The 27,539-nt window shown below is 38.4% G+C and overlaps 1 protein-coding gene across 2 annotated transcripts in view; it reads right to left on the bottom strand.

The window, feature by feature from the left end:
* The window catches only part of MIB1 (MIB E3 ubiquitin protein ligase 1), a 119,022-nt gene extending 91,831 nt beyond the window's left edge, over positions 1-27,191 (bottom strand). The window contains exons 1-3 of one of the 2 annotated variants that reach the window (XM_079943104.1): positions 26,180-27,191; positions 7,157-7,328; positions 5,225-5,354 (exon numbers count right to left, since the gene is read on the bottom strand). In XM_079943104.1, coding sequence (XP_079799230.1) covers positions 5,225-5,354; positions 7,157-7,328; positions 26,180-26,408 — 531 coding nt within the window. In that variant the 5' untranslated portion in view covers positions 26,409-27,191. The remainder of the gene's footprint in view (positions 1-5,224; positions 5,355-7,156; positions 7,329-26,179) is intronic. The other variant, XM_079943105.1, reaches the window with a different exon arrangement.
* Positions 27,192-27,539: the final 348 nt, after the last annotated feature.

A 27,539-nucleotide genomic window follows, 5' to 3' on the forward strand; every position in this document is an offset into this window, starting at 1 on the left:
ACATAGTTACTTAGAATGCCAGGCTGATGTTAAATGTAATTTTTAAGGCATGCCCTTAAAAACAGACTATTTCAAATAAGATACATAATGACCATTTCATTTTCACCCTGTACTAAAGAAATAGTTTTGCAAGCTATGTATTTTATGGTGCTTTTGTAGAGATAAAAAGTTCTTATGCTTAAAATTTAATCAAATATTTGAGCAACATTTCAAATTGTTAGTAAATGAGTCTATCTATTCTCTTTAATTTTTTTTTTTTTTTAAAGGCCGAACGGTGCAGCATGCAGGATCTTAGTTCCCCGACCAGGGATCAAACCCATACCCCCTGCACTGGGAGCGTAGAGTCTTAACCACTGGGCTGCCAGAGAGTCCCTATTCTTTTTAATTTTAAAATGAATTATACATTATAAAAATATATCATATGTAAATTTTAAAGAATAATAAAAAAACAAAATGAACATCAGACTAAGAAAAAGAATATTACCAGTACTTTTCAATTCCCCTGCATGCCTCTCATCAATCCCACCCTCCTGCCTTCCAACAGAGGTAACTACCATCCTGAATGCAGAGTCCATCACTGCCATGCTTTGCTTTCTGATTTTCACAACCACTGTATAACCTTCCAAAGCAAGAGTTTCTAACACTCTAAAGTGAAACATGCAACTTTTAGCAAAAAAAAATCCCTTCTAATTCTAATATAGTCAGGTTCTATTTCATTCATTTTTAAAAATACAATGCTAGATTAAATAACTGTGTTTTTATGAGAGGGACAAAAAAGTATGTGACCAACTAAAAAACAAAGACTACAAACTTTAAATCAAATTCATCCTAAATTTCAAATTACTTGGGATATAAGCAAATTCATTACTCAAGCTCTGAATCACTAAATGAAATTCCTTCATTTGTTAATATGATTTGGTTAATCAAGGAGGAAAGTGGAAGGCATAAGAAAATAACTACATTAATTTCATACTTTCAATTCTGATTAAGAAATATGTGCGGAATGGCTGCTAAAACCATTAGGTAAAAGGTTGCTGAGAAACTCTGTAAAGGATCAAACTGACAATACCTGCACTGATCAATCTTAACGTCACCAATAGTAGGATAATCAAACTTTATATGCCTCCTGATGTGATGCAATGAAAGTACACACACCACTGATGAGGTACTCTTGACAAAAAAACCTGAACCGGAACCTGAATCTAATCATGTCTCTACACCTAACACCTAGTTTATAAGAATACAAGGCTCAGGGGAAGAAGTTCAAGAACACCATAAAGAATCAATCAGCCAAATCCAAAGAACCTTGATTTCTTCAACAAATAAATGGCATTTTTTAAAATGTTGATAATTTTTGAAGTTGGATGTTGGGTGCATGGGAATTTGTTATACTATTCTTTCTATTCTGGTGTATGTTTGAAATTCTCCATAATAAAGTTTTTTAAAAAGAAGAAAATATATCTAGCGTACCTGTATGAAATAATCAACATATATTCGAAAGCATTTGCAAAATGAAAACAGTCTTGAAATACTAACTTAGGTAGTTAAGAATACACTACACACTTCCATGATGACCTTACATCATGCTTGCCAAAGCCATGGTGCAAAGCAAAAAACCATGGTACATGTTGGCACATGGTAGGCCATAGATTGTATCAGTATTACAACGTCAGCCTAGGTTGGTTTATACCCCTTAATATGGCTCATACTAGCCGTATTGTTGAGAACATGTAGTGATGAGAATGGGGTGGGAATCTTGAACCCTCAAGGGAAAAAAAAGATAAGGAAAGAGGATTGGGACAGAGCAGCCAGCACTGAAGACTGGCCAGCACAGGAAGGCTTAAAAACTTTCTTCATTCACACACATGGTCAAAAAGAGTTAGACAAAAATTACATTTCATCTCAAACATGTGCTTAAATAATGTTTAAGACTTCCTATTATATTAAGTTCCCTCACTTAGAGTCACATGTGTAAGATGGTTTCATTTACTTTTCATTTTGTTCTTAAAATGTAACAAGTATTAAGTCATAATAAACCAAAAATGTAATACTGATGACTCAAAGCTTCAAGAATGCCTACTTTTCATCCCCCTAAGAAGTGCCAATATAACAAAAATCCAGAAAGTTCCATTTATGTGGCTTCAGACTTTAGCTGCAACTGCTTTTGAAAAGCTGATGAAAAAAAATTTTTTCCAACCCTCTGACCATAAAATTAAGCGTGAGGAAGAATATAAAGTTAAAAACAATTTTAGAATGAAAGTATTAAAAAATTTACTTCTTGTGCACTCTTGCAAAAGACATTACTAGAACGTGTACACCACCAAAGGAAAGAGTAAGCTAAGTAAGATGATGTAATGGGATACAGAAAACATGGGATCTGGGTTTCCCTGGTGGCACAGTGGTTAAGAATCCGCCTGCCAATGCAGGGGACACGGGTTTCAGCCCTGGTCCAGGAAGATCCTACATGCCGTGGAGCAACTAAGCCCGTGCACCACAACTACTGAGCCTGTGCTCTAGAGCCCACGACCCACAACTACTGAGCCTGTGTGCCACAACTACTGAAGCCCATGTGCCTAGAGCCCGAGCTCCACAACAAGAGAAGCCACCACAATGAGAAGCCTGTGCACCACAACGAAGAGTAGTCCCCACTTGCCACAACTAGAGAAAGTGCGCATGCAACAACGAAGACCCAATGCAGCCAAAAATAAATAAATAAAATTTTTTTAAATGCTTAAAAAAAAAAAAAGAAAACATGGGATCCAGCCAGGAAAGAGGCAAGGGCATCCATCAAAGGGAGCTGCCAGGATGACTGCTGGGTACCAGGCATCAAGGGCAATCTGTCTGAACTGTAGCCATGTGATTCACAGGCCAGACATGCTGAAGGCTCTTATCACCCAGATGCCCACTGCCATTGCACCATTTTATCAACCTAAGGTCACACTGCCTGAGTGAGCCTGACCCAAATTCTCCACTGTACTTGGCTTGTTGGACTATGTAATGATGAGGTTCCCACTCTCCCCTCCACCCCCCATTCTCTGCCACCTAAATCAACTGAGGTCTCTCATCTTACCCCACAGAATATTCCGCTTTGACCCACTCCTAAAACTTTGAGGTGGACCATGGTAAGCTTAGAAGCAAAACATGCATAGTAACTCATGTCCTCTGACCATATTCCTGTCCAGTGTCCTGCACTTGGCCCATACTTCTGCCTTGCCTGATGTCCTGACCGTGCTGATCCCTGTGTTTCCCAGGACTCACTAAGGAGTTGTTGCAGGGCTTGCAATTGGGAAAGGGTAAACAGAAGACTTTTAAAGGTATTCATAACATTCTATTTTTTAATCTGTAGAGTAGGAAAAAAAGTTTGCTTTTTAAAATTTTATTACTATTCTTTAAGCTTTAATATACATTTTATACATCCTATGTAACACAGTATTGCTATGATTACAGAAGTTGTTAACTGCACAAAGGGCCTTGCCAAGGAGGAGAATAGAGGCTGACCTCCAGCCTGAGCTCCACTTACCAAGACCTTATGCACGGGGACAAGGCTGTTCCTGTGTCCACGCTCAAAAGGGTACCTTTTCTCTACCACTGGCTTGCCAAGCATGTCCCCACATCACTCCATCCATCCAGAGGTGGTGCCTTTCCCAAATTCACACTGGTCTATTTTTCTTTTTAGAAATGTGCTTCTCAAACTTTAATGTACATCTGAATGACTTAGGGCTCTTGTTAAAATGAAGATCCTGGGGCTTCCCTGGTGGCGTGGTGGTTGAGAGTCCGCCCACCGATGCAGGGGACACGGGTTCCTGCCCCAGTCCGGGAAGATCCCACATGCCGCGGAGCGGCTAGGCCCATGAGCCATGGCCGCTGGGCCTGTGCGTCCGGAGCCTTGCTCCACAACGAGAAAGACCACAACAGTGAGAGGCCCGCATATCGCAAAAAAAAAAAAAAAATGAAGATCCTAATTTAGAAAGTCTAGGAGGAAAGGGACCTATTACCTATTATACTTCTAACAAGCTTTCAGGTGACACCAATGCTGCTGGTCAACAGGCCACACTATAGTCACAGAATTTAGATTTATACTTCTGGTTGTCCATCTCCCCAAATTAGAATATAGGTTTCAGAAGAGTAGGAATTTTGCCTCTTTTGTTTATTCCCATAACCCTCATGCTTGGAACAGAATCCTTCACCTAAGTGTTCAATAAATATTTACTAAATAAAAAAAAATTGCTTCCTTAATAAAAATCAAAGTACTTAAAACATATAGGCCAAAATATTTCTGTCCGACTTCCAAACGTTAAAATTAGACCTTATTACTTGAAATTAAATCAATATAACAATACTCTGAATTTAGAAAACATCTATTTGACAAAATGTTTAAAAATCTCAAATTCAAAAGAATCTATATAGCACCAAGTTGTACAAAAGAGGCTTTCGAGTTCCTAGGAAGAGTTCCTCAGATGACAGAGACTCTAAAATCATCATTCCTTAATGCTAAAAACAATATTTTAAAGAAGGTAACAGAACTGATATTGACTTCAAAATCTCAAACGTGAAATGCTGTTCATTTCAGTACATCTAGCAAAACACAGAGAATACACATTTAACACGTGACTGACTGAATCAACGAATGCATCATCAGCAAAAGCAACATGAAATCCAAATAAGTAAAACCAACAACCCATTCACCCTAATATCTCTGGCTACCCCAGCCCGTTAAAGAGGCTGTACAAAATTCCCTTCAGAATAACTGCTATAACTGACCCCTAGACAGCTCTACACGCCTCCTGAGAAGGGTAAGGAGTTAAGTGGACTGAATAACAAAGTAGCTGCCTATTACCCCTCAGAAACAGACCTTTGGGGGAATGGAATATAAAACAAGTACATTCAAATGAAGTTTTAATAACAAGAAAATCAAGAGCATGAGATACCGCTTAGGGAGGACTAGCCCAAACAGGATGTTCAGAAAGGCATTCTGGGCAACAAAACGGCCACATGAAGCCTAAAAGTGGAAAGGTAAAATCTACCCTACAACCTTCTCACGGAACGCCAATATGTACAACAGAGCAGGAACAATCTTTTTTCTTCTGGGGGGAAAAAAATGAAAACTTAAGAAACTGTTATTGGCATTAAAAAAATGGGCCAAGAAATTCAACTACAGTAGTTATAAAATCTACTGAATATACAATATTCTAGAATAACATGATGAATCAAAAACAATTTTTACCTTTCCCCTACGTCCATTTCCTCCATCCTGATCTTCCCACTGCCAGTCCACTCCTCGTACCACTCTGGCACCTGCAAAGATCCCTCTGGCTGTAATCTTCTTAGATTTTCTACGAGACTCTAACAGAACCCTAAAAAAAGTATTTACTTTCAAATTTATATAAAAATAGGTAACAGCAGTTTATTTTTTAAAATAAGGTTATAAAAAAGGTTATTCTGAAAATATAAAAGATTTTTCTTTGTTCTGGTTAATACCATAACAGCACGGTACAGGAACACTTTCCACGTTACACAGGTTATGATGATGAAGACATTAGTAGTTGGAATAATAATAATAACGGCTAATATTTACTTAGCTTTTCCTATACATAAAAGCACTTACAGAGGTATAAAGTCTGTTACAGTCCCTAAGATGAAGGTATTATTATTCATTTTACCAATGAGGAAACTAAGTCCCAAAGAGCTAAGTAATTTGCCCAAGGTCACAAAAGTTAAATTGGAATGGAATCAACACATGAATCCAGTCTAACCACTTCAGGGTATCACCACACTCTTCAATACTTTAGAGATGGCAAATTCAAAACCCTACAACTGTCAGGCAAGTACTACAAATGAGGGTCTAAGAAAGACAGCACCACAGCAATGACAAATGGCAAATGGCACTTGACCTCAGGCTGGGGAAAACAATAGGGAGTGGTAGGGACTTTGGTGAACTCCAGAGTATGATTTGTCTAAAGGGTACAGGTGTTCCTGTGCTTCAGCCAACTGCTGCCAGGAAAAAATGCAGAACCTGTGTTGACAGTCTTTGGAGCGTGGGGGAACAGAATAGGGTTAGAATTCATAAACCTGATTTTTCTGTGAAATCACCCGATTTTAAAAGGTTAGCAATTGTTCAAAAATTTAGATCACTGTGTAAGTCAAGTAAAATACATCTGTGGCCTGGATTTGACCTACACTAAACTGTCTCTAAAGTAGTGTATACCTACAAGAGACGACAGACCTTGAAAAAGATGCTATACTCAACTATCTAGACAAGCATGGTTTTCCAAGGCCTTCTATCCCTTATTCTTCTACATCCTTCTCATTCCTAAAAATCAAAAAGATTTGGGGTTTTTTCTTCTGCTCTGCTTTTATCTCATTATTCTGTTCATTTTCAGAATATCTTTACTACACCCTAACTTTAAAAATTGTAAGCAAAAGACAAAAATAAATAATCTGTTGAAAGTTACTCACTTAATAAATGGCAGGACCAGGATCTGAACCAGGACAGTCTGACACAAAAATCCATTTTCCTATTACTCCTGCTGCCTCCTTGTCACTGACTTGATTCTTGCTCCTATGCATTAGTCATAGCTACATGAGAATACTCAATCACCTGAAACTCTGCACCCATTCACAATTAACACCCTTCTCTCTTTGCTAAGACACTTAATATACATCACTATATACAGTCTGAAACATCACATGATAATCACTGTTAATCAAATAATACCTTAATTCGTAAACTCCTTAAGAATAACGTCTTATTAATCTTCAAATTTACACAAGTATAGTCTTAATGCTCTGTAGTCTTAATAAATGTCTCTTGATTCAATAAATGGGCTCTAGTGTTCACAAGATAGAATGCATACAGAGAAAACAATCAGCCTCCTTTGGGCCACCCTTTCATTTCCAAAAACTGAGCAGTGCCAAGTCTCCACACTAGAGAAAGAACAGCTCAGATTATCCTGGAAAAATACATGTATCTCTATCTTCACAGAGCTCTTTTCTCGCTATGTGGTAGGCCTGGTCCACATCTAGCCTGGTAATTGCTACTTCTTGACGAAACCAGCTGTCAAAAGCTATTTCCTGATCCTATTTTTAACGCTGAATGGTATAAAAAATTCAATAGAAACAAGGAATTGCAATTGAAAAAAAAAATGGATTGCCATACCGCTCACTTCCTGGTGTAGTAATTCTATAAAAGCGATGCCTTAAATGATGTTTATCTCCATGATAACAAACTGTGCACAAATCATAATTTGTACACTCCGCACATTTCCATCGAATGCCAATGATTGGTTGCTGGCGGCAGGTATCACACATGGTTCCATCATGCTTGATGCCTATTAAAACAAGGATACACGCTTACCTTAATTACAAGTATTATTTATTTGAATATTATTCCCTAAGGGAAAAAATAAGAACACAGCATTTTACAAAATAGTTCAATAAAACAAGAAGTAATATTTCAAATGTACCATATATAGTTGCAAGATAACATACTGCAAATATTTTAACCAGTACAAATTATAGACTAAATATTTTCTATCCCTTCTTTTTTCACTAGTAAGAACACTTCTCAGTAGCACTTTCCTTGCTCTCATCCACAAACTGAAATTTAGGTTCAATCCAGAGAAAGAAAGAAGAATCCTTTATCACCAAGTAGATGTTTCAGACTTCAAACACACAAAAATCTTTTAAGGAATGTGAACCTATTCTCCAGGTAAAATTTCCAAAAGAAAAGACAGTTTTATCCTCATGATATCAGAAACAAACTATCAATTAACTTTAGCATTTATCCCTATGTATTGACAACCTTTTCCCCATCAACAGTAAACTTTAGACAATGATTAGCAAGCAAGTTTCCCAGTTTGGGAAACAAACTTGCGTTTGTCGTGGGTTTTCTTTTTTCCTTAAAGAACTAGAAGAAATTAACACTAGAAAAAGAAAACAAGCACTTGGTAATATAACCTATACTAAAAATGTTCACATGGATAGATGAGATACATGTTAGAACTATAAAAGTTCCACTATAAATCAATGAAAATAACTGACATTGTAGGGTAATAAGATTGGGGAATAATGTTCCTTTACTATTCTACTAAGATCACTTGTTCAATAAATTAAAACTAGGAGTTTTTTAAAACAATGTGTGGCCTGTGAACATCAGTGTCACTATTTCATGACACATGCTGTATGGTCATGCCCAATGTTGAACTACAAACAAGGGCTAAGTTGTCTGTACAATACTGACACTACCCTAGATCAAGTTCTGGCTCTCTCAATAGCTATCTCTGTGTCCATGAAAAAGTCATTTTAACTGAAGTACTTACATATAAAACAACAGTATTTATTTCAAAATATTTGGTGGAGAGGGAGGGGAAGTAAGGTGCGTTTAGATGAAACAAGATTGCTCGTGTTGAAGTTGGGTAACAGGTAACATGGGGGTTCATTATACTATTCTCTATTTTGTGTAAGTTTAGAGATGTTCAATAATTAAATAAAAGAAATGAGTCATTTTAGTTCTCAGAACCTCAACTTCCTTTGGAGGAGGTAATATGTTCTTTAAAGGAAAGGTATGTTCTAAGAATAAAATGAGAATGTGAAGTACACGCAAGAACTAGAATACAACAGTAGTAATACTGTAGCTAAACTCTGCAAGAACTAATACATATTGCTACTTCCTGGTAAGGGGAAAAAATCCTACATAATTCATTTTCTATATCCCAGTTTAAAATCCCTATGAGTAAGGAAACCAGATTCTAAATAAAGTACCCTAGCTGAGATGGTTAAGAAGAAAAAAGGGGGGGAGGGAAGGAGGAAGAATGAACACTGAAAGGAAGCTGGGATGTCTAGTAAACTACAAAAGAGCATGACACCAACACCAAATATGTTTTATGTGCAATCCTTCTGCAGTCTCCTACCACACAAATGCCTGGCTGTAGAGACAGAGAAGACAGCAGACATCAGTACCTACTGATTCATTCAGTAACTATTTCTTTACTGCTACTGTGGGCAGGCCCTCTGCTGCTTTCAAATATCACTCTTGCTATGGTAGGAAGAACAGAAAGGAAGAAAATAAAAGGGGCTAGAGAAACAAAGTCAAGTACTAAGAAGCTTACACAGTAGTCCAGGTAAGATAATGGTAGTTTAAGCCAGGGTGATGATAGTGGAAGTGGAGAGAAAAAGAGTCAAGAGAGATTTAGGTCTTGGTGGCTATGGGTTAGAAAATAAAAGATGTAGAAGGTAACAAAAAAACAAAAAAAGTATAAATAAGATCATTAAAGAGAATACAAATGGATAAGTATTAGAGATATTTAGGAACAAACAGCACAATAAACTGAAACCTAGAACTGCTCCCTTAAAAAACAGAAAGGGAGCCACCAATAAAAACATAAATAAACACATGCTTATCAAATAATACAAGCTCAGGGCTCCACTGAGAAACTCATTCAAAAAACTAAATCAAAAAAAAAAAAAAAAGAATCAGGAAACGTTTTTTAGAAATGGTGGATGAGTAGACCTTTCAAAGGAAGAAAGAAACCTCAGAAGAGCACAGAGTGTGTTCAATGAACCAGGAGCAGCTTTATTTGTTTGGCAGGATTATGAAATATAGTCAGAGACTTAGAGATAAACTTTATAGAGTCATGCTGGGAGATAATAAGATAAAACATAATCTCTGATCTGTATATTTAAATTGTTGCATTAAATGGGGAAAACAAAGGTATGCGATTTCAGAAACTACTCACATAAACTTACTGGCTAGGTAATGTTCAGAATCGAGCTTTTTAAACTACTCTGGGACCAATATTCTCATCTATAAATTGAGAAAATACTTCCTTTCATAGATGTTATGGACTGGGAGGTTCCCCCACAATCCCTAACCTCCAACGTGATGATATTTGGAAGTAAGGCCTTTGGGAGGTAATTAGGTTTAGATGAGGCAATGCGGGTGGGACTCCCATGATGGGACTAGTGTCTTTCTAAGGAGAGGAAGAGAGACCAAAGTGTCTCTCTCTCTTTCTTTTTCTGTCATGTGAAAACAAAGCAAGAAGGCAGCTATCTGCAAGCCAAGGAGAGAGCCCTCAATAGGGAACCGAAGTGGCCACCCCCCTGAACTTGGACTACCCAGCCTCTAGAACTGTGAGAAATAAATTCCTATTGTTTAAATCACCCAGTCTGTGGTAGATTGTTATGGCATCCCAAGCAGACTAAGATAATATGGAAAGGGACACTGTGAAGCTAAAGTGATATAATAGAGGTAAACATACTCTGAAAGGCGTTACAATAAAAGGTAAGTATAAAGAATTATACTGCAATTAATTTAATCTTAATATAGATATATTAAATGTACTAGTCATCTATTTAAATAATTTAATGATCAAAGTCATCACATACCCCAGGCAAATTCAGCAATACTGATACAAAAATTAAAGAACTCAATAAATTTCTCAATTTCCCAGAGACTGCATACAGAAAATATTCAATTATTCATGTGTGGATTACCCCCATTTTATTTTAGCAAATTATCTGCCCTCTCCATTTGCTAATTACTCTTTTATCTCAGGTTTTCCCCCAAAGTTTGTGGCTTCCCTGCAGCTGTACCTGTCCTCTCTGTTCCTTTAATTGTTTTCACTCCAGAACAGCAACAGAGGACACAACCGCCATGTGACACAGTCCTACACAAGAGTAGTTCATCCACCACTTCTCATTCTAGCCTATGGCTAATTCTGACTGCATCAATCATGAAAATTATCATCAGCCATAGGCCCAAAAGAAATTATACTCTAGTCTAACAGACTGTAAACTAAAATTAAAAACCAAGTTAAAAAAAAAAAACCACCAAATTTATAGCTGCACAACTCAGAGCTACCAGCGTTCACAAGTACTGCATGCTTCAGTCTTTCACAATATAAATCAAAAGGCCAAATCTATTCTTCCTTTTGGGGTGTATAAATGAATACACAGAGAAGGATTTGTTTGGTGTTTTTCAATCACAGAAGGATTTTTTTTTTAAGTACCAAATAATCCATAACCTGGCTAATCGTCCCATGGGTTACTAAGAATTTGCTATATTTTGCTTTAAACCAATATATAACCATTCCTTATAATGTTCACTTTGAAAACATAATTTTGTAATTATTCCTGATATTATCTCCCAACACAAATAGCAAAAGTCTACAAAGTTAAGAAAGAAATTATCCTAGCTCACATAAAGATATTTTTTAAGGTAAATTCTAAAACCTATCAACAGACAAAGATTTTGAAGAACTGTCATAATTGTCTGATGCAAGCCTAAAAATGAATTTTAAATTTTCATAAAATTGCACTTTTTAATAAGAAACGGCAAGAATCACAATATGAGGTTTTTTAAAATTCATCAATTTAAATACCGAAATACAGGTACACCCCTGCTTTATTTATGCATTTTATATCAGGCACATTCCTGGAAAACTGAGTGTATACTTAAAATGGAGGAAAGACGTGGCAGATTGTATTTTCCAAAGAAAGCCTCACGGATCTATATCCACCCCAAGTGCTCTTCTGACAAGAGGACAATGAATGACAAGTGGCCATCAAGAGGCGGGTCTGTTTTCCTCCCCACTGATCCTGGGGGGACATCTGCAACTGCCTTGGTTAATAGAAGGTGGCAGAAGTGACACCATATGACTTCTGTGCCACCTGTCTGTCCTTGTCTCTCTCTCCCCCTCAGGATTCATGCCCCCACATGCCTTGGCAGTTCTTTCATACTAAGTCTGGCTACCCTGAAGCTGCCACAGAGAGGAGACCACTTGGCGAGGCCATAAAGAGGTATAAAGAGATGCCCGAGGAAGCCTGGCTGTGCAGCCCCCTCCACTGTTTGACTCTCCTAGCTGGGGCCCTAGATACTGTGGAGCAGAGGCAAGCCATTCCCCACTGAGCCTCTCCAAATCCCTGAGGGGTAGAAGCCCTGAGCGTATAAACTGTTTCACACCACTAAGTTTGGGGGTATTTGTTGTGTAACCATTGCAACTAGAACAAAGCAAGTTAAAAATAAGTTACAATCTTTATTAAATTACAGTTCCCTGCAGTACAGCGTAGCAAAAATGTGGATAAATTAAAGAGCTAAATATGAAAAAAAGAAAACCATAAAAGTGCTAGAAAAAATTGTTGAACAGCATCTTTTACAATTCTGAGTAAAGTCTCTCTAAGCATGACACAAAACCTAGAAGTCACACACACACATAGGAAGTGTATAAATAGAGAAAACCTGGAAACTCCTCCAAACTGCTGACAGTGGTTGAGGATACACAGATGAGGAAGGAGAAGGCACCTTCACATTTTTTCTGTATACACTTTTCAGTTGTTTAGCTTCATTACATACAATTTTCAATTGTTTAGTTTTATTTTAAGTATTAATTTCATAATTTTAAAAAGAAAATACAAAACAAGAGATACCAACTTTATCCTCTTAAATTGGAACAGATTAAAAATAATATGTCCGTGTACGTGAAGATGGTGTCAAGGGAGCCAGTCATACTGCTGAGAGGGAAACAGAAATTGATACAATCTCTATGGAAGGTACTTGCAAAATGTTTCAAATGCTTTAAAAGATTTTGACCCTGTCTTCAAATTTTTTAAAAGGTACATCTCATGATACTAAATTGTTTGCAGTAAATAAAAATTTAACATAACATATTGAAAAGATGGGGATGCAGCTATTTATGTGTAAACTAAGGTAATCCATAGAAATTCTATGCAGTTATTAAACCATGTTGTAGAAGAAATGGTACTGAGATGGTAAACTATATTATTATTTTATAAAGCAGTATGCAAAGAATTACAATAGAGCACTTTGGTACATAAATTACATTATACATATAACACATGTGCCCAGAAAAACTAGAAAGATAACCCCCAAAATGTGCTTGACGGGATCGCCCTTTGGGGTTTTCCAAGTTTTCTACACTGGGTATGTATTAATTCTAGGAAGCAGCTGGGCGAGAAGGGGCATTTAATATGCAGTATAAGCATCAGAAATGCTGGTATATGTCACTTCTAAATAAAAGCTAAAAATAAACAAAAACATGAGGAACTCCAAGTATTTACAGAAACCAACGTTCAAATAGTTACTTCAGCAATGTGGTACACTGCTACTCAGAAGTTTTTACGTCTTTTAACCCTTACCCTAACTTGAGCTATTCTGTGCTTATGAAAAGAAAATATATAGCTAATAAGTACACTCCTTATTGCCACGTGCCTTAAGAGTCTAATTTGTCTTACCACAGGAAAGCATCATGACCAAAAACATCCTAATTAACATTAAATAGCAGTAACAGTAAATGTCCACACAGTAGTTAAGTTTCTGAACAGGTCTAAAATAGGTCTCCTATGCCATCACAAAAAGTCAAATACACTAAACAAATGGGTATCCAATACACACTAAGAGGTATATCCTAATTTATCTGCACAGCTCTTCAAATGAGTGCTGACTGATGAAAGGCATAGGGAAAATGTATCCCAACCTCCTCACTTGACCAGAAAAGGAAAAGCCCAGTTTTCAGCTGTTCCCCTATTTACATATTTTTCATCTCTACGTTCATTTTCTCCAAAATACAATAACATTCATGAGCTCATAATCTGAGTACAGGCTTTCTTTAAAAGCAGCCATTTAAACATACAATGATAACTGGTTAAAAAAAAATAAAAACTTCTACAATTCACGGTTTTAAAGAATACTTCAGGAAAACCACTAATGCACACAAAAGCACATCCAAATCCTTTCTTGGTTCCCACAGTTCAAATGCCAACAAAGCTACTGAACAGCTGTGAAACAGACTAATACTGAGAATTGGAAAAAGTAAACAAAGCAACCCACTCCACTACCAAAATGAGCAGTACAGAATTTTTAATGAGAATGCAATTAATTGACTTTAAAACAAAAGATGACATTTAAAGAAAACATAAAAAAGGAAAAAGAATTAAATGAACAAGGCCAACATTTTACTGGTCTCTTACTCTGGCAGCTTTTTTGTTTCCCCTTACTTCATCCACCCAATTCATTCTCAACTAAAAGCACTCCCTTCCACTCTGAACCTCCTTAGAACCTCCAAGAGTTATTCCTTAAAAATTCAATAAAATTTAATTCCCTAACTAAACTCATGAATGCTTTTTCTCCCTCCTAAAGAATACCATGCCACCCTAGAGAGCTAACACTCTTTCCCTTTGCTAAGCTTTATGAAGACATCTGCCACCGTTAAATGAACCACCTGATGATAGCTTTTGACTCATTCTAATACTCAAATGACCATCTGCTCTACATTTTAATGACATCTCGCCTAAATTCAATAACTTAGAGTATTTACATAGCTTAAGTCTTTTTGCTGGCAAATTTTATGAGACCAGTAAAACACTATGGTCGAGATCAATAACCACAAGTTTCTTAAAAGAGCCAAGAAAAACAGCTCAAATTCATAAAGCACTGATTTATTTAAGTAAAATGTTAAATTTCTAGAGAGAAAAAAATGATTGAAAGAGAGAAGGTTCTTACTACAAGCAGTTCATTATGTGAAGCACTTAAACATGGAACAAGAATATGTGAATTATCACTTTGTATAAGAGCAAAAGAAAAAGTAAACAATGTAAATGTTCATTAACAAGAGAGTGAAGATATGTATTAGGTATACAATGGAATACCTAAAATGAACGCTCAAGAGCCACACAATTCAACATGGATGAACCCTTCAACCTTAATGTTGAATTTTAAAATTATTCAAGAATACAGAATGTTGCAAATAAAGTACTATGCACTGTTTACAGATATATACAACACAGCATAAACGTAAAGAAACCCATGGGAATTACTAATTTCTACACAGTGGTTACTTTAGGAGAGGAAGGGAATGAAATTGGGAAGAAGTACAGAGAGTGTTTTAAACATTAGAAATGCTTTATTTCTAGACAGGTTCACATTTATTAATCACTTATCCACTTGGATATCTTAAATACTATGTAATAAATTTTAAAACTTTTTTAAAATAAAAAATAAGCATTCCTAGTAGACTAGTATAGTGCCTAGCTAATCCTCTAATCTTTTGCCCTAATTAAAAGATTTCACCTAACCTCAAAAAATAATTTACAAGTCATTAAACAGTGTTTAAAAGCAATTACTTGCTGTGGCATAACCGTTTGCTGATGTCACTCAGCCAACCAAGAATTCCTATTTCTGATTTATGGATTCATTCAATTTTAACCCCAAATCAATGTGACAAGTTTACAGAGATTAAAGAGGGTTAACCAACTTGAGTATGCATCTTATTCTCCCTGAACCATCAAAGTACTTATGGTTTAGAAACTGGCTGAAATGTAATTAAAATTCCTACTGAGGGTGAGGCCTTTGTGACCTGCCAGCTGGTTGGTGTACTCCACATTCCTTACTCTTGAGAAACAGTAAATTAGTGAAAATAGTATTGTTATTATTAATAATACTAACCACTACTTAAATCAGTACCAAGCTAGGTGCTTCACACATATTTTATTAACTTTCCCAGCAATACTAAAAGGTAGGCATTATTATCCTCATTTATAGATGAAGAAATTGACGATATGAAGGCACACCTTAGTAAGTGGTGGGCTCAAATTCAAACCCATGTGAGGAGGCTGATTACAAAGCTTGGCCTCTTACGCTTTTACCCTACCAGGGTTTTTCCCTCTACTTAGCTCTGATTTTTTTTTTTTTTCTTTCTTTCGGTATGCAAGCCTCTCACTGTTGTGGTCTCTCCCGTTGCGGAGCACAGGCTCCGGACGCGCAGGCTCAGCGGCCATGGCTCATGGGCCCAGCCGCTCCGTGGCACGTGGGATCCTCCCGGACCGGGGCACGAACCCGGGTCCCCTGCATCAGCAGGCGGACTCTCAACCACTGCGCCACCAGGGAAGCCCTTAGCTCTGATTTTATTTGAAGAATAATTACATATCTAGGGCATCATGTTCCCCATTCAACCTCTGCACTAAAAATATAAGTTATTAAATCCTATTCTAATATTCAAATAAATCTCGAAGAGATACATTTTTAAAATTGAAAACATTATCTACTTCTTAGTTAATTTCAAAAGTGTTGTAGAGTGAAACACCATCTACTTCCAACCAACTCCTGTTATGAGTTAAGGAGATGTCTATGAAAGTGCCTCACCCAAAATCTACAACTCTTTCATCATATCTTTTCTGTTGGACAAGTTATTCCCCCATCTATTTTTGCAGCCTCTGATACTCTACATTATTATAAGCTTGCATAATAAAATTACAATCATGCTTTACACAGTCCAAACAAAGGAAACAAGGTGTCAAATTAGGCATACAACTGGCAATTTTAGTAATATATTTGTTATTTTTAGCACTTGTTACACAAGAGTAGAAAATTAATGAGGTCAAAAAGAAGAATTTTATCCATTTTATTTTTTTCCTAACAGATAAAAATTCATTTTTTCATTTTACAAGCAAAACACCTGTGTACCTTGACCTACTCCAACTTCATTTTACAGGTGAAGAATTAAAGTTTTAAAGAGACTAATGTTATAAGGCAGGGGGAGAAAAAAAGACTGACAAACCTAGATTTGAATCTCAGCCATCAACCAATTACTTATGAAATCTTGGGCAAATTAGTTCATTTCTCACAGCCTGTTTTCTCATAAGTAAAATGAAGGTTATCGAACAACACTTTTATGAAGTTTAAATGAGATAAAGTATATAAAAAGCTTAGCATAGTTCCTGACACATGATGGGAGCTCAGTAAATGTTAGTCCATTCCCCTAGTTAACGAGGCCACGTGAGAAAATCTAGAATGAACAAATACCTTGACTTCCCTACTAAGCTCGTGCATTTTCCACTACTCCATGATAAGAGACTGGGAAAGAGGGGCGAGCAAGGCACCACAATGTAAAATATTACAATCTCAAGCTTTTATGATTTATTATCACTAGCCCTGCAAAACTCCCAAAATTCAAATAATGATTTTTAACATCAAAACGTTTCTACCCCATTTCTTGATTTTTTCAGAACAAAATTATCATCAAGAAGATAAATCCATCCCAGGAGAAAGCTATATACTCTTATCATGAGTGTGCTTAGAGAATATAAACTAACCCTAACCACAGCAAGCATCTACAAAAGTAAATATGCTCCCAAAGGCAATCCAAAGCCAGAAATGTATGTCTGGACTACCTGCTGCATTCCATTATCTCCTCCATTAATTTAAACCCCACCTTATCTTAGTTGTGTCCTACAAGTTCATTTAAAAGCCCCCTGTTTAGAATTCAGAACCATTTTCCCTCAGAAACAAAGTTTTAAAGATAACTTAGGTACCAGACTATTTCACAAGAACTTATTTACATAGAGCTAATCTATGGGCAAAGATCAAAATTGTTCCTGTGTTCCTAGTTCCATCTGAGGAGGTGGTTTAATCGCTGTAATGCAAACATGATGATAAAAAAAGGCAAGCTAAATTGGTATGGGGACATATGAAAGTATATGAGTAAAGAAACGGGCTTAGGAGAATGAGGAGTGTTCTAAAAAAGCCATTTCCCTACAGATACTTAAAATGCATAAGCTCCTGCTTGGTGACAGTGCAATGGTTTTCAAAGTGAAGTACATGACCCAGGAAATATAAAAGATGTCCTCTGAAATTAAAGAGATAAGCCCACAATCTCTTATCTGTCCAAAATCCCAAAACTCTTAAGTTTTTTGTAAATGAGCAGGAAACTCATTTAGTGGTAAATCCTGATCTGAACAAACAAGAGGCTGTGTAGTCTTTATTTACCCCCTTAGTATAACCATTCATATGCTTCCTGTAGAAATATTGGTGTATCTGATGACAGGGTGCTGCTGTGGACCTGGAAGTGGGCATTAACAAAAGTTTATAAATTCAGTCCCAAGCATTCTGAATAAAGGGTTGTGGACCTCCATTAATACTTTTATATTTACTATTTTTCTTTTTTCTTTTCTTCTTTTTTTTTTTTTTGGCCACACCACACAGCTTGTGGGATCTTAGGTCCTGACCAGGGATTGAACCCAGGCCCTCAGCAGTGAAAGCTCGGAGTCTCAACCACTGGACTGCCAGGGAATTCCCTATATTTACTATTTTGCTAAAAATCTATGAATGAAATTAGGTTATTAATTGTACATTATTCAGCTGATACTAGCACCCTCAGTGGGTCTCCACAACAAAAAGAAAAAAAAATCACACACGGAATACAAGGTGTACTAAAGGTGAGTGGGAGTTTGACAGCCTGAGGGTCTAACACTGTTGCTCACTTCTTGCACATTAAGACGGGCTGCACCTATTTTGTGCCTAGTTAAGCAGTCTTGTGGAGCCCCTCCTAATGATACAAAACAACATGTTGATTATCTTGCAACAAAGTGCTTGAGGGTCAAAATTAAGAATAGTTCCATTTTTTTAAAATAAAATAAGTATTCCCAAATTGCATACCTTTTCTGGAATGAAAAGTGGTTGTTAACGGTGTGCTCCCTAGAAGACACATATATTTTTAAATTATACCATTTAATCTATCCCTTCCAGGTAAAGGTGATGTCTGACAATAAATAAAAAAATAAACGCAGTCCAAAAGAAACTAGAGTAAGCACCGTGAAAACTGACATTTGGAGATACTTCCATCATTATATGGTCTTTAATGCTGAAACAATGTATATCACCAATAAACTCTAATATCTGCATCCATAAAGGAAAATCACTTTTATTTCATTTTAAATTCAGTGGATTTTGAATTTATTTATTCACAATGTAAAAGTGAAACACTGTCCAATTCGTTTGTTAGAAATGATCAGCATCAGAAAAGATGGAAAATTACTAGCTAAATTTCAATAAAAATGTTTACTTAACTGGTAAATGGGATAGAAAAATAAGATTGAGATTTGGTAAACACATTGTATTAATCAGGGTCCAGTCAGGAGACAGGAAACCACACCACTTCTAAAAATGGGGAAACAATGAAAAATAGCATTATTAAAATGTAAGAGGCGGGGACTTACATGGTGCAGTGGTTAAGAATCTGCCTGCTAAGGCAGGGGACATGGGTTTGAGCCCTGGTCTGGGAAGATCCCACATGCCCAGAGCAACTAAGCCCATGTGCCACAACTACTGAGCCTGTGCTCTACAGCCCGCGAGCCGCAACTACTGAAGCCCACGCGCCTACAGCCTGTGCTCCACAACAAGAAAAGCCACTGCAATAAGAAGCAGGCACACTGCAACAAAGAGTAGCCCCCGCTCGCCACAACTAGAGAAAGCCCGTGCGCAGCAACAAAGACCCAATGCAGCCAAAAATAAAAATAAGTAAATAAATTTTAAAAAAGAAATAAATCATGGCATATTAAAAAAAAAGGAAGAGGCTTAAAGGAGGGGTCTCATAGGGCTGGGATCCAGACTTTTAAAGAGGGGTTGCAACTGGCAGGTGCTAGCGTCACGGGGCGGGGGGTGCACATCAGGCTACTTCTGATGGTGTTGGAAATAAGCAAACTGGAATCAAATACTGACACTGAAATCCTGCTCATTGAAATGATACCTGAAGGAAGAGCAAGCAAAACAAGGAAGAGTATATCCCTCCCCACCCCCAGCCCAGCCTCAGGGGCAGGAGCGCAGAGGGTGAACTGAAGGCAAGAGACAACAGCTTCATAACCAGCAAGGACACATCAGAAATGCACTTCTTCCCTTTGGATCTATCGTCTATCTTCGTGAGGTCTCCTGAGAGCTAATGCGTCCAACAAAATCAAGAATGGAAACAAACTCAATTTAGACTTGATTTACTAACATACTAAACCAAGATTTCCAAAAACAATGAAGAAAAATCACATTGCTCTCATTAAAAAGAAAAATAATAATTTGATGAGATGAAAAGAAAAATACCAAAATACCACCCTGAGGTTAGATCCTTTCAGTCTGTGTCTTTATCCTTTTTCTACATATATTTTTCCATAAAAAGAACTTTTAGTCTTTTTTCAAACTTACATAAAAAACACAGTATTATCTCCAGTATCTCCTTGAAATCTACTTTTTCACTCACCATATATCTGATAAATATAGGCTAATTCTTTTATTTTAACTGATAATATTTTATTGTATAAGACTCATGCAACATAATATACTCTACATATAAATTTTCAGTCACTTCAAATTACTGCTTTTATAAACAAGACTGCAGTGAATTTCTTTATACATATCTCTTTATGGATGTGTGCTTGAGAATCTCGTGACATAACATTTAGAAGTAAATTTTCTCAGTTGCAGGATACATGAATTTTTTTTTTTAATTTACAAGATGTTGCCAAACTGCTTCTCAAAGTAGTTGTACTAATTTACAATCCCACCAGTAACTTGAGAGTTCTGATTTCCCCATATTCTTTATCGATGCATACTATTTTAGACTTTTAATCAATCTAAATGGGGTGAAGTCTCTTTTTTTAATTTGTATTTCCCAGGTTAGCTGTGATTTAGCTGTATGAATAGATATTAGCTCTTTACTATTAACATTAAATCAAATTTTGAAAGGTAGAGGGAAATTTATATTTAAATTGATATAATCCATTTATTTCATTGCTAAACGAAAAAGCTAGCTAGCTGGCTTCTAACTTCTAAATGAAAATTTTCTCCCACACCAGGTAATGTAAGTATCTATGTTGCCCCTGAGCACACACATACAAACATAAATATTAAAATAAGCCAATTTTTCTCATAAAACAAAAGAAGCTTTATGAACAAGGTGAGTTTCAGTAAGATCTGATAGTTTAGAGATATGACCATGTCACATCTTCTGCCAAGAGCAGAGCTTGGCTTCAAGAGTGCAGGATGACTGGGACTTTGGGCCACTGTTTGGAACAAAGAAAACATAAAAGATGAAGAACCCCAATAAAGTAAAAAAACAATACCATATAGTAAAGGCTAACCAGCTGAGCTGGAGAATCTGACAGCCTCATGTGCAGCTCAATTACTTGCTTTGAGAGCAATTACTTTGCAAAAACTCTTTCACAGGACTGATATGTTTTCTTAAAGGAGGCTAAAGATAATTACATGTAATAAACTACCTGTCATGTTGGATATACACAGAAAAACCATTAATCTCCAACAATGTTACATTAAGTTAATCAAATAACCATATCACAGACTAGAATAAATTATTTAAATTTCCTAATCAATTTTCCCTCAAGAAAAGTAATACAAATGGTGATCATTTCTGAACTACTATACTATAAATGGAAGAGAGAATGATGAGGAAAAGCAATGAACTGGGTTTTCATCCCTACATCTGCCATTCACCAGCTTTGTGACTGGACAAGTCTCTTCATCTCTCCAAGCCTTCCCTTTTATCTGTGTTAGGCTAATATCTATCTAACCGCAGATCAAATGAGTCCAAAGTTCTTTGAAAAGAGCATTTTATTCAGAAAATATTCATCCAGAGCTATGGCTTTGCTAGAAAACAGAGATACAAGGAACACACACACACACACACACTCCTTCCTCTCAAATTAATAAACTCATGCAAAAGACAGTTACAACACAGCATACCTGTGGCAGTAGACAGAAGCACAGAGTGCACTGTGATCACACTGCCTAGCAATTAAGGAAGGTGGAAGAGAGAACCTGGTGGGCAGCTACCGGGAAATACATCCAAAAGCAATACCTAATCCAGAGAGATAAGGCTGTAAAGTTTAGAACGAGAATATATATTAAGACAGCATTATATTTGCAAACAAATACATATATTAGAAAGCTGTTTCGGGACTTCCCTGGTGGCACAGTGGTTAAGAATCCGCCTACCAATGCAGGGGGACTCGGGTTTGAGCCCTGGTCCGGGAAGATCCCACATGCCGCGGAGCAACTAAGCCTGTGCATCCCAACGACTGAGCCTGCAAGCCTGGGTGCCACAACTACTGAAGCCCACGCACCTAGAGCCTGTGCTCCGCAACAAGAGAAGCCACCGCAATAAGCCCGTGCACCACAACGAAGAGTAGCCCCCTCTCACAGAAACTAGAGAAAACCTGCACGCAGCAACTAGGACCCAACACAGCCAAGAATAAATAAAATAAAATAAATAAATTTTTAAAAAAGAGTAGTGTTTTTTGTTTTTTTTTTTTAAAAAGAAAGCTGTTTCATGTTCCTTTATTTCCTCCCCTTCTTCCTGCCCAATAATGTCAGTCTCCAAAACTGAAGACATATATTACTGACAAACAATGAAGGCTTGGAATCAGCTGAAGGGAAAAGGAAACAACAAAGAGCCTGGACATCTCAAAAGACAAGCAGTCACTTAGCATCCTGCTATTCAAAGTGTGTCCATGAGCCAGCATCATCTGCATCACCTGGGCACTTTTAAACTACTCTTGCTGAATCCCATACCTACTGAATGAGAATGTCCATTTTTAAAGGTTCCCAGTTAATCTGCATGCTTACTGTCCGTTTGAGAAGTACTGACAGAGGGATAACTATTTCTTGAGATCTCCAAGTTGATTTCTTGAGGTCCTCAGTTGCTGCAATTTACAAGGAGTATTAAAACTAGATGGACTTTCATCACTTAAAACATTGTTTTAGCAGATGAAGATAAAAAAGAAGACATTTTACATAGTATGTAAAATAGATAGGATCTATAGGAAAATCAAGTTTTCCTTACAGATGCCATTAGTAAAAAACCTCTCACAAAATCTCATCCTTTCCAGGTCTGGCATCCTATTCCCCAAACATTGTTCACACAAGCCCTGTTTTTTCCTAAGACTCTGTCCCCTGATAACACTCTTTTCTCCTGTAGTTCTAGAAACAGATCAGAAAAGAAAGAGGAGGCCTCAGAAAGGCAACGCTGAGGGTTATTAAGCCATTTCACTTTTTATCCAGGGCCAGCACTTCTAGACCTTCAATTGAATAATGACGTCTAAGGAGCTGGTCCACAAATGACCTAAGAAGCACTCTTTGCTAGGGGTGGAAGAAAACTACAAAGAACTGCCCCCCAAACAGCCTGGACCAAAAATACCAAAAACTAGTTTTAAATAAACCTAATCATCTATACTCCTAACTTTCGTTATCCATATCCAGGAGAGTAGAAAGAACTTTAATAGGAAACCCACATTTATTTTCTCCACTCTTTCTCTGGTAACAATACAACACTGTAGTCAAGTGACCAAAAAACAAGCATTAAGTAAAAACACATTTCTCCCCAAATCCTATAAAATCAGTACCTAAATGATAAAAGGTCAACTATACCTACTTGATTACAGACTTCACAAAATTAACTCCAAACTTAATTCACCAATAACATATATATTTTCACGATCTTCTTGCTCACGACAAATTAACCAAATATATCTGGATACAAAATAGAAGTTATATCATTGAAATATATACTAAATGCTCCTCTTCTCAAGGTTTTACTATCTTAGACCATAAATTCAAATTTATCATGTGTCACCTGAAAGAAAAAAAAAACAAAGCTTCTGTGCCAAAATGTTACAGACCCCACATACAACCCTCAGACCAAATCTCCAACACACAGTAAAGAAATATCAGAAAGATTCAAAATGACTCAACCATTCCAGAATCCTTAATTCTCAGGAAAGTTTCACAGAATTTTATTTTAAAAGCTACCCATTTCTTAATTCCCAAACAGACTGCAATAAATTTTCTGTTCATATAATGTGGGTAACAAGTAAGGAACAAAGAATGAATAAGCAAAGACAATCTCAGTTGTCCTGGTAAATATTACAAGACTTTTAAAAACTAACTATGAAATTTAAGAACACAAAAGGCATAAAAATATAACACACACCTATGTACCGCCACCCAGTTTAAGACATAAAACTTACCCAAAAAATTACTACACTCCACTTCCTTCAGTTTAAAGAGAGCCACTCCCTTGAACTTGGCATTTATTATTATTTTTTGGTACACTTTTACCACATATGTACATATTCCCAAACCACTGAGTACCAACCCGCAGCAATCATACCTGGCAATGTCTGAAAAATGTTGGGTTATCATAACTGCAACCAATGGGTAGAGGCCAGGGATGCTGGCCACAGTGCACAGGACAGCCCCCTCCAGCAAAGAATTATCTAATCAGTCCAAAACAGCAATATTACCAAAACTGAGAAACCCTGTCCTAAACAACAAATAGTACTGTTCTACATTTTAACATACCATACATTTTCTTTTTAAAGAAACTTTACTTTCTTGCTTTATTTGCTTAACATTAATTTTCTCCAGAAGTGTTTTTAAAATGTTTGCTAACAGAATCAGAGGAACAAGATGAATTGATATATACCAACAAATTAATGTGTAAAATTATCCTGTAAACTAAGATTTTTAAACCTCTGAAAAATACCTGTTTTTACATAAGATAACGAAACTATTTACACGACAGATATACTCCATACTAGAAAACATACAGACAACATGAATATCCCTTCAGAAATTGCTGTAGTACAGGATTTGTTACACTTTACTTTTACCCTGGAAAGATATTTAAAATTCCCCATAAACCTACAATTACTTATCCCAAGATGCCTCCAAATTATTGAGCTCAAACTTTAGCTTGAGCTAGCAGGATAAAATTTTAAGAGTGTGCAGAAACAGGAATATGCCCCATACAGTGTTGTAGGAGGGTAAATAGGGAAAATGTCTTCCCAAGGCATTTAGTCAACATCTCTCAAAATATTAAATATGTGCACTTTTTGATGCAGCAATTCCACTTCCAAAGTACTCAGTACACATGCACAGGATATATGTACAAAGAGTCATTCAATGCATCACCGTAAATAAGAAAACCTGAAAGAATACAAATGCCCATCAACAAAGCACTGGTTAAATAAATTACTGCATCCAATCACTGTAATATTATGCAGCTATGAAAGAATAAGGCAGACATCTATGTGCTAACATGGAACAATCACTAATAGGTACTATTAAGTTAAGAAGCAAAAGTACAGAAAAGAATATAGTGTATTACCACTGGGCCTTAAAAGGGTTGCAGATTTACAATACGTTAATACATATGCTTGCCATGAGTATTCTGTAAGAACACACAAGAAACTGGTCCTGCACATAAATCCTCTGCAATGTTTAAAAAGCCAGCAAAGAAACACAATTTTATGAATTATCTATTCAAAACCTGAACTGTCTTGTGTTAATTTCCTTTTTATTGGTGCTAACAGTAACTATGTACCTATTTCAGGATTTGTTAGGTTTTGCCAAACTCAATCATAAAGCTTTAAAAATAGTTTATTTAAGCATTCTGAAAATTATCAAATTTTAAATTTGAAACTATTTCCTACTGAACAGAGTACCAAGGATAAATCTATGTGAAAATGAACTCGATTAAATTATTTTGAGAGCAAGCTTTCAGTTTATCATATTATATAAAAATCCTAGAGTCAATAACAAACAGTGCCCTGAAATTTGGTGAATCAAGAAGGACACTGACTCATTGCTGTGTTAATGGATAAGTCTCTGATATAACCTTACAAATGAACTGAGACGTTAAAAGATATCAGGTGTCCCCTATACCTATCTTCCACTTGAAAAGAGTATTTAACACAAAGAAAGGGTTCAACAGCTTAGGCTGTTTTTCCCTCTATTGGTATAAAGATACACAACGAAACAAAATGAAAAATCATTCCACAGGGTACTAAGTAGCAGCATTCAGCTACTGAACTCCAAGTCTTTCTATGTGTTAGATGAGGAGGAAAAAAGGCTATCGCAACAAATCCGAGGTACCAACGGCCCCTCGGCAATTGTAACCGGTCAACTAAACACCATATGGCAAGGCAAGCCTCCCTTCAGACACTCATCACTCGGTGACTGATTAATTTCAATGCCTTATTAGACAGGCCTCTCTAGACCCCTTCCCTAGAGGAGAAAGAGGAGGGGAAGTGTCTGCGGTCTTCCCGGTGCTTTGTGCCTTCCAGGCTTGAAAGCATCCCCATGATGGTGCAGCCATCATTCCCCTTGGGGATGGGACGGAGGGAAGAGAAGAGGGGTCTTTTTTGTAAGTTTTTGTTTACCAGGTATTGAACCTAAAATTCCCTTTGACTCCTTCCCCGCTCCCTCCAGCCAGGCGCTGCACGGTAGGCGTTCCACCACGGGCTTCTCCCAGGCCTCCCGACGCCCCCGCACCCCGCCTCGCCCCTGCCCCCACGCGCGCAGGCCCCGGGCCAGGTGGCCGCCGCTTACCCGTGGGCGCGCTGTCCAGGATACGCAGGTCGTAGGCCCCGGAGCAGCGGTAGTTGGCGGCGGTGCCGTTGTCCCACACCACCACCACCTCCTCGGGACTTTCGAAGCTCCGGACCGTGCCCACATGGCCCTCGCCACCATCCTGCTTCCCCCACTTCCAGTCCGGGCCGCGCACGACTCGGGCCCCGACCCCTTCCACCATCACCCGGTTATTCCTGGAGTTACTCATCGGGGCCCGAGCGGTGGGCTCCGCCGCCGCCGCCGCCGCCGGGGGACCCGTGAGGGAGTTGGGCCCGGGCCGGACTCTCGGCGCCGGCGGGGGCGGCAGCGAGCCCCGGGGGACGTGAGAATAACTCACGGGGGCGGCGGCGCGGTCCCCTCCGAGCCCAAAGCCGCTCCCCAGCCGTCGCCGCCGCGCCCCCCGCTCGGACTGAAGGCCGGACTGCAGCAGCTCAGAGGCGGCGGCGGCGGCGGGCGGGCAGAGAGGATGGGGCCGTGGGCGGGGACTCCCCCGCTTCCTCCGGGCTCCCCGGCCGGGCTACAGCGACGGCCGCCAGGAGACCACGCTCTCCCCCGACCGGGAGCGCAGGGAGCACAGGGAGCCGGGGGAGGTTAACCCCGGGGAGACGGCGCGGGCGGCGGGCAGCAAGCTTAACTGCCGGCCTATTTTCTCCCCTGGGCCCTCGCTCCGGGGTGGACGCCCGAGCGCCGGCGCCGCCTCCTCCCCCGTGGGCAGTGATGGTACCTGCCGGCGCCCGGCGAGCGCCCGGGCCCAGGGGCCCCCTTCTCTCTGCCCCCGCTCACGCCGCCGCGCTCCGCCCAGCAACAGAGTCTCCGCCGGGCGAGAGCGGCGCCACATCCGGGTACTGGCGCACCGAAGGCCGCAGCAGCACGTTGTCTGAGGGATTAGGACAGGGCTCCTCAGTAACAGTACGGTGGAAGGGTTTTGGAGAGTCGCGCGACTGAAGAAAGCAGAGAAAATCGTTCCCTAAGCGCCTTGCCAAGGCCCTGTGGGAGTACGCATGCGCAAGTGTTGGAAAAGCTAAGGGGCAGACGCCCAGCCCCAGTCTGAAACGATGGAGGGGCGGTTCCCTGGAGTTGTTGCAGATCGGTTGTGCCGCGCGTCCCATTGGCTGTGAGGGAAGGGGCGGGGCAAGGAAGTGCGTCTGGCCGATTTTTAGGTGGGACTGGAGGCAGTGAGGATCCGGATGTGGTCTGGGCTGCTGAAAGCGGGTATCTCTGGTGAGGTCAGTCTTTAAACAAGTTGTAGAGTATCTGGATGTACTAATTGTGAATTTGGGATTACATAACGTTTTAGTCTTTTTGCTTTTAATTTTTATTGGAGTATAGTTGATTTACA

Source organism: Stenella coeruleoalba (genome assembly GCF_951394435.1).
Source record: "Stenella coeruleoalba genome assembly, chromosome: 14".
Taxonomy (NCBI): Eukaryota; Metazoa; Chordata; class Mammalia; order Artiodactyla; family Delphinidae; genus Stenella; species Stenella coeruleoalba.